We start from the raw sequence: 8,910 nt of genomic DNA on the forward strand, positions 1-8,910 counted from the left end.
ATATATATATATATATATATATATATATATATATATATATATATATATATATATACACATGACTCTCTCCACATAAATATTTTTCAGTTCACACAAGATTGTTATTGTATATAAATGTAGGCAAATGCATGTGAAAAAAAATTGTCTTAAATCACAACACCGCTCAAAACTACCACAGCAACCACGTAATCCTGCCCAAATCCCGACAACACGCAGCACATTCTTCGAGTGACTTTCGGACACAAATTGTACATAAGTGTATAGATCAAAACTACCACAGCAACCACGTAATCCCACCCAGATTTCTGTTCAGAGGGAGAGCAAAGAGCTAAATGCATTCTTCACATTAGCAAACAAAAAGTAGGTTAAATTCTCTCTGGTATATTTCACAGGTTTGTGATGACGACGATGCTGCACCCATCCAAGAGGCCATCACTTCATTTGTACTCAACATCTTTGTGGTCAGCAAAGCCAGGGATGGAGGTCTCGAGAAGCAAGCTGGAATAGCCATCGAGGGAGCAGAGGTCCTTTTTTGCATTCCCAGTGTAGCACATGCTTGCACCTACCTTATGGGCCTTATTTATACCTTGGAGCTAAGCTATTCAAAGAAACTTAAATACACCTTTGAGGTATTTCAAAAGATCTTCCTGGAGCTGGAGGATGTTAACAAAAACATGTCTTCCAAAATTCACGATCTCAAGATCAGCTTACTGGCCTAAAAGCGATACAGACATTGTTGACAAGTTTTACAGTTCAATTTCTCAGGTTCTCCTAATGCAATCTCAATAGTAACTACTATTGCATTTTCATATAGGGACCATGTTTTGTAAGTCTGTTAATGAGCATTTGAAGGAAACATGACTGTGAAGAAGCGAGAAACGCAAGACTCATGGAAAATATTTTGCGCAACGTGAATTTATTGTAATTTTATTGTGATAAGCTACTAAGCTACCCAAAGAAACTGAAATGTAGGTTTCTTAGAAGATCTCCATTTTCATACGTGATCATACATGTGTAAGTGTGTTGTTTTAAAGTCTTAGAGTATGTTACTGTACAGGACTGAAAAACACAATTTTATAGAAAATATTCTGTAAAGGTCTTTTTTTTTCTGAAGATAATAAAGCCTGTCAACTTTCACTTAATGAGCTTTCTTCTAGCACCACCATGAAGCACAATTTTCTATTGTAAACAATGTCTCATCCTGTGAGGTGGATATATTTTATTATACTTAGTTTTATACTGACCTTGTCAGTTTTTACTATCAAATGGCCAAAATGTCAGCTTTATGTAATGTAATAACTAGATTTCCATATTTGATGAGTACATTCTACTGGCATTCTGTACCAGTGTTGAACTTTTACTATAGTAGTAAAACATTACTATTTGCATTTATAATACTCAGTTGCTAATTAGAAAATTTGAGTACATGTAACTTTAAAATACACTAACAAATTTTGAAAACAGTAGATCCCACTTGAAATTTGTAATATTGAAATGAAAAAATTAAGTTGGATTCAATCAAAAATACACATTTAGAACTCTTAAAGTTATGTACAAAACTTTATTTCAGCAAACAGAAAAATTAAGTAGTTTGTACAAAGACTAGTCTTGTTGGATCTACATAATAAAATTATGCAAAAGAATTCATCATATTTTTTAAGTAAATCAAGCAGAGAATTTTTATCAGTGCAGTCAGTTGTGACTACATGTGACCTGCTCCTTAATTTTGAGTTATTTTGGCCCAGAAATATTTTTAATTAAAATAAAATGAATGTCTTCTAATCATTCTAATGACAATAAATACAATCATTTAAACGTTTATTTTTAAATTAATTTCTTGAAAACCTAAATGTGTTCCTGTGTCAAAGTGGCTCAAAATGATGGAGCAGGTTAAAAATTGTTTGTTACATTAATTTATTTTCAGGCTGTACAAAGTGTCTGTCTCACAACTGACCTGTGGACATCTGTTGCAATGGAGTCATATATTTCTGTGACAGCACATTACATTTCTGATGATTTCTCTCTGCAGTCCAAATTACTGGAGGTTGAAAGGTAAAATATATCTTTTTAACTGGTAAAAAATGTATTTCTGCAATCCCGGAGTAAAAATGCAGAGTAAACTACTGTGTATCCTAATGATTATTACAGTATTATTGTTGGCTTATGATTATTAACTTTTGAGTGGCCTAATTTATAGAACAATTGCTGTCAGATGGGAGTTAATTGAAGTCATTTTGAAAACTTAATATTTTTTTAATTCCATTTGATAATGTTCGTTCTGTAGAAATTACTCTCTTTTTTACAGAATTAAATCCAGAAATTCAGATTTAACAGTCAGCAAACTACGTGCATAATAAATAATCTGTGCTGAGTATATCTTATTTCTTTGTTAGATTTGAAGGAAGACACACAGCTGATGCCATAGCTACACACCTCCGCAGTATCCTTCTGGAGTGGGGTCTTCAGGACAAAGTGTTTTGTGTAACTACAGACAACGGAGCAAATGTGGTTGCAGCAGTAAAAAAAATGAACATGAGACATCTGCCATGCTTTGCGCACACTCTCAATCTTATTGCAAAAGACAGCCTTGCTGCAGTCACTGAACTTGATGACTTGAGATCCAAAGTGAGGAGAGTGGTAGGATTTTTTAGATCCAGTTGCACAGCAAAGGAGAAGCTAGACAACTTGCAGAAAGACTTGAAAATGCCCCAACTGCGCCTTCTCCAGGAAGTTGAAACTAGGTGGTATTCCACTTATTTAATGATAGAGAGGTTTTTTAACCTCCGGGAACCCCTCTCTGCAGCAATGAGGAACATGGACCTACCCATGTTTTTCGCCCAGGACTGGACTGCGATGGCTGATGCAATTGAGGTGACCATACTTTGTATCATATTGTATAGATAGGCTTTGTTTGTGGGGCTTGTTTACAATAAAACCTTTATTTAACTTTAATTTTATCAACTGTTTTTGTATAGGTCCTGAGACCATTCCTGGAGGTGACAGAGGAAATGTCTGCTGAAAGCCACATCACATCCTCTAAGTTAATTGTCTTGCAGAAGCTGACAACAAATATGGCAAACACTTATGCTCCAGAGTCTGTTGGTCAGAGGCTAGCTAGCTCTTTAAACAAGCACCTGACCAAAAGGTGTGGCGACTATGAATCAACTAGGTTTGTATAGATTAGTTATATACTGAGATGTATACTAAAATTAATCAATTTATAACTAAAGTTATTTAATTCGCCAAATGTACAACTTTAGATTTCTTGCAGTGTCAATGTTGCTGGATTCTCGATTTAAAAAGGTAGCATCCGGCAAGGATACAAATGCAGACAACGCTGTTCCAGCTTAATGCAGACTGTCAACCGGAGGAAACGACTTCTGTTTCACTGCACATACAACAAACTGGGGCTAGTTGTGTGTGGTCTGATTTTGATTTGAAGGTAAGATTTTGTCATCAGATTCTTGGAAAAACTTTTTATTAGGGGTGTGTAATGAGATCTTGCAATTAAAATGTGGCAAGATTTCTCTTCAAGTGAAAAGCTGTCCCGCAACATCACCATAACAAAGCATGAAGTTAGCATAGAATATGCCACTGCTACGTTTACATTACATTATGGTGTCGGCGACGCGTGATTTTGTGGACTTAGGTTTTGAACGCTTCGAAAACGAAGCTCCAGGGGCGGCGTAGAGGGACGCCTGGCCCACGTACCCGCACCCCCGGCGGGATCAGAACTCGAACGCGTCGAACACGGACCTGAGACTCGGGGGGGGGGGGCGCTGACGCGTCCCTCCCGTCCCTCACTGCCTTTTTTTCTTCTTTTATTAAGACTTTTTTTTATAGGATTGAAAACCTAATTCAGTTTGAAACCTAATTCAATCAGAAGTTCTGGAAGCTCAGAATTCATGTACAGTAAGGTCTGAAGCGACTCGTGTGAAATCATACAGGAGAGAAGCCATTCAGTTGAGTTTGTGGCAAAACCTTTTACAGTTCTTGTATGTTGTCTTTCAATTTAATGATAATTCATACTCAGAAAGTAGAACTGAAATTAATGAATGAAGTCATTAATTCTATCATTGGAGATTTCTTAAAAATACAGCAAAAAGCTTCTCTCGTTCTTGTGAACCCAATCTTGTGTCTCGTGAGCTAAGTGTCTCGTCACACACCCCTACTGTTAATAAATGAGAAAATTAGAATGTGTTTTTCTTTTTCTCTTTCCTGAATTCAGGGATTAATAGGTAAGATTTTTCTTACACTGCTTTTTAAAAAACAACCACGTACAGTATGGAGACTGACGCTATCAGTGACTACGTTTACAGGGGCAGCAGTAATCTAATTATTGACCTTATTCTGAATAAGACAATATTCTGATTAAAGTGAATACATACATGAGTTGCTTTCAGATTATTCCGTTCATGTTCCCGTTTTACGTGTTACAGATCGATTAATGGCACGCATCATTACGTCTCCATGCCATGCAGTCCAACGTTTCTTCCAGAATAATCAACATACAGTTTGTCTTCATTATGGTACTATAAATAGTTTTGGCGGTTTCATTTTCAAATTATACAAAAGCTACGAGTCACTTCGTCGTCGTATTAACAACGTTAATGGTTAGATTAAGGTGTGTACATGTCTGTAATGCAGTCCGATAATGCGACTAAAATAGGAATACTCCACGTCTTAATTCAATTTGCGTTTACTTCCATTATGACTTTAGCCAGACTTTAGCTCTCTCTCTCTCAGGTAAAACAGCAAATAAACACCAACGTGGATGCCTTCACTGAAGTGAAATTGTACCTCTCACAGCCAGATGTGAGCAGGACATCTTCAGCATTGGACTTTTGGCAAGACCAGGAACAAAAGTTCCCAAACTTACAGACACTTAAAAAAAAATACTTGGCCATAATGGCAACATCAGTGCCAAGTGAGCGTGTATTTTCAAAGTCTGGCGAGCTTATTTCAAAACGTCGCTCTTGCCTAAAGAGCTCTCAGGTGAAACAGATGATGTTTTTGCATTACAATATATAATTGGTCTAGGCTATGATGATTGTGTAAAGGCCCTAAAAGAAAGGTTCTATGTGTAAAGGCCCTAAAAAGTTTGTATGTGTATTGTGTAAAGTGTGCATGAGTCTGTTCCTGAGCAAAATGCTTTTAGAATTTAACAGGAATTTTAGCTATATGATATTTTAGATTTTATGATATTGAATGAAATATATGTAGGCTACCACAAATGAATAAAAATCTATCTATCCACATACATAAGTGTGTGTGTGTGTAGGTAGGTATGTGTGTAAAATAGAATCTACCACATATATGTATATAGTGAACATATTCCTAGTCTTTACACTGTGTCTACTGTCTACACCTAACGCAGGAAGCACGACGTGACAAATCCCCTAAGTAAATGCCTCGTTCTATTTATGACCAAGCAGCACTCGCAATACGTCTAATAGGAAGGACAAATGGATTTGCAACAGTCGATTTGTCACGCCCGGTGTAGAGAGTTGCTCACTGTGTGGCACGGTAAGATGCGAATATGTTAGACACTGTGTTGGTATAAAAAAAAGAAGAAAAGAATCGAAAATAACAGTGAGGAATCGATTCTTGGAATCGATTCCAGAAACAGGAATCGGAATCGATTCCAAAAAATCCGGAAAACAACAGCCCTACTCTTTAGCTCCACCCACAGCACGCAGGAGCTCATCTGTTTTTGGACAGAGTCATAAAGTTGTATCATCTTTATCCTTATAAATATGATAAAACTAAAGACTCTTTGGAGATATGAAGGATGCAATACTACTTTATGGGTACTCAAGATTAACATTAGATTGGGTGAAACGGTGTGTGTTATGTCTCCTTTAAAGAAGAAATTTTTGTAGTAGATAATAAAGGCCAGAATGCAGCAGCTCAAACCCTCTTTTGGTGTTTAAAAAATACTGTCAGGATTTACTAAAGACACACAGTGAAAACAAATTTCCCTTTCAGACACAAAATTTATGGGAGGAGAGTATTCAAATTTCAATTTACTTGTATTTTTGCCATTATTTAATGCCCAAAAAAGCAAGTCTTAAAGCAGAGGCTAATTTGCACTGCTCTTAGTATTGCACTGGTCTTTACAGAAATGATCTGGCTGCATCTGTTCTTTAATGTGCGCATTGTCAGTAAATCACCCGCAGAACTTTACACTTTACACTTTGCTCTCAGCTTCCTTTATAACACTCTCTTTTTCCTCAGCAGTCACTGCTATCTTCCCCAGGAGTTTGGCTATAGCTGTTATGTATACATCATTAATAATAATACGCTCAGCTTCCCGTCGTGACTCCTCTACTAAACTCCAGTATATTTTCTGCCATTCTGTTTGATCAGCTCTTTTGTGCTTCTGTTTGTACTGCTTTGCTTTCCCATCCAAGTTCTGCTTCTGAATCTCCTGAATGTGTTTTTCTGTTTCAGCAAACACATCATTTATAAAATATCCTCCATTTTCTTCGACCATCTTCTCTATTTTACTGAGCAGATCTTTAAACTGAGGGAAACTGGCAGATTCATTGTTTAAAAAGAAGAATCTGTTACCACAGCTCTTTATAAGGGATTGAAGGTCTGGATCACCATCCTGTAGAAACTGCTCAATGGTTTTATTTTTCTTCTCTAACTGATCTTTGTGAGTGAAGAGGACCATGGAGTATTTTTCCATCTGTTCTCCAAACACTTCTTTAAGCTCCTTTACTGTATTTTTCTCCTCCTCAGTGAATCGACCGACTCTAATGACAATAATAAAAGCATGCGGTCCTGGTGATGAGTAAGTTATGCATTTCCCTATTTCAGTTTTAATCTCATCTTCACTGAGTTCATTATCATAAAGTCCAGGTGTGTCAATCACCGAGATCTTTTTACCAATCCTCACTGTAGTTTCTGATTGACACTGTTTCGTTTGAGAGTTTGAACCGGCTGATGATTCAAACACGTTTCTGCCGATGATGGTGTTTCCAGTGGCACTTTTCCCAGATCCAGTTTTTCCAAGCAGAACCACCCTGATCTGGTCTTTCTTCTCAGGAACCACATCTGGATCTTCTGCTGGAGAATCTCCTGAAACTACAACAGAAAGATAAGTGTCAACACATAAGCAACTTTCATTTATTTAATGATGTTTTATTAACAAAGTTTGGGAGGAGCGCATCAGATACTTTGCCTAATTAACACAGGAGGTTCGCACTCAAGTTAATCAACGCACGGATATAAATACAGCTGAAATACCTCTATTCATTTGACGGTTAATCAGCATCCCTCCACCACCCCTTCTCCACTCAAGAGGTATCACTAGAGTTCTCACCACACTATGGGGGGGTACTCTGGGTTCGGGTCATTCCTGAGCCCGGAGCCCTTCCCCAGGACAGCACGCCAACTACGCATTACTATACTCGCCAAATATGCATTACCTTACTCTAAAAATATGTAAGTGTGAACTCGTGAAATCACTAAATGTCTGTATAACTGAAGTCATAAGACAACTTACAAATTATATCAGGAGCATCCTTGCTTGATTTCCTCCTCTTTTGATCCCTGATAAATTTCCCCCCATTCTTCATCATCATTCCTTCGATCATCTGCAGTAGTTTTTGTACCTGACTGTCTGATTCTCTCTTGTTGTTGAAACAGTGAAAATTTCCTCCACATTCAGTCACCAGCTGCTGGAGATCTGCATGATCTTGGTGTTTTAGATATTCATCAATGGTCTGATCCAGATCCTCCAGTTCATCTCCATGTGTGAACAGAATCATGATGTATTTCTGAACTTCAGGACCAAATAAACCTTCAATAAATCCCAGGATCTCTTCCTCATTTCCCACAGGTTCCTCTAGAGCAGGGTTCCTCAAATCTTTCCCTGGAGGTCCAATATGCTGCAGAGTTTAGCTCCAACCCTAATCAAACTCACCTACCTGTGATTTTCTAATGATCCTGAAGACTCTGATTAGCATGCTCAGGTGTGTTTGATTAGGCTTAGAGCCAAACTCTGCAGGAATGGTCCAGATTTGAGGAACCCTGCTCTAGAGGAATGGTGAGCAGCACTGAACTGAGACCTGCTGAACATCGAGATACCAGCTGCTCTTTTATCATCTCCAGCTGCTCTTCAGACAGATTTGGATCCAACAGATCTGGAGAAATAATCAAATGCACCTGCTTCTCACCCATCTGAGTTTCTTCCTCATAAACTTCTGCTTCATTTTTCTGCTTATGTTTTTGGACTTTAAACTTTCTTTCTCCCAGTATAGTGTTTCCAGATGAGCTTTTCCCAGAACCATCTCTGCCCATCAGAAGAATCCGGATCACAGGATCATCTGAACTGGAACTGATCGCTGACATCTCTGAAAAAAAGATTATGAAATAAGACATCAGGGGTGTGTTACCCGTGCAACTACACAGTCCCTGATAAATCCCATATGTAAAATTAACACTGCTTTGTATTTAAAAGGGAACCACCAGCAGAGTGTTAAAATTAACAATGAAACTGTGTTAGAGTTAATGAGATAATTAAGTGATAAGCTGAGTGATGATTATTTGATAAAGACACCTGATAATAATGAATATAATCACTGAAGAAAAGAGAAACGCAAGAACTACAACTGATTTCCAGCCACAGCCTTAAATGAAATCAACTTAAGGTAAAAGACATAAAACCTCTCAAGATCTGATTAAACAATTCCACAAACAGCTACTTCAAGTAAGTAACTAAGTTACTGAATAGATTGACTTTATTTCTGTCATACATCTACAGAAGTTCTTATTGATAACTAACAGAAGTTTCAATCCTCTACAATGTGAGTAAATCACTCACATATGCGACTAAAATTTCACTCTGGGCGACTAAATGATGTCAGATATTAGTCCTTATGAATGGACCACTGAATCATT

At 37.5% G+C, this 8,910-nt stretch overlaps 1 protein-coding gene across 1 annotated transcript; it reads right to left on the reverse strand.

Moving 5' to 3' along the window:
* Positions 1-6,190: 6,190 nt before the first annotated feature.
* Positions 6,191-8,361, reverse strand: LOC306850795 (GTPase IMAP family member 8-like; the record flags this gene model as incomplete). The annotated part of the gene is made up of 3 exons (XM_079386659.1): positions 6,191-7,092; positions 7,514-7,876; positions 8,040-8,361. The coding sequence occupies 3 exons, from the start codon at positions 8,359-8,361 to the stop codon at positions 6,191-6,193; spliced, it is 1,587 nt and encodes a 528-aa protein (XP_079242785.1).
* Between the last annotated feature and the right edge of the window lie 549 nt (positions 8,362-8,910).

This window comes from Barbus barbus (assembly GCF_936440315.1).
Source record: "Barbus barbus genome assembly, chromosome: 3".
Classification (NCBI taxonomy): Eukaryota; Metazoa; Chordata; class Actinopteri; order Cypriniformes; family Cyprinidae; genus Barbus; species Barbus barbus.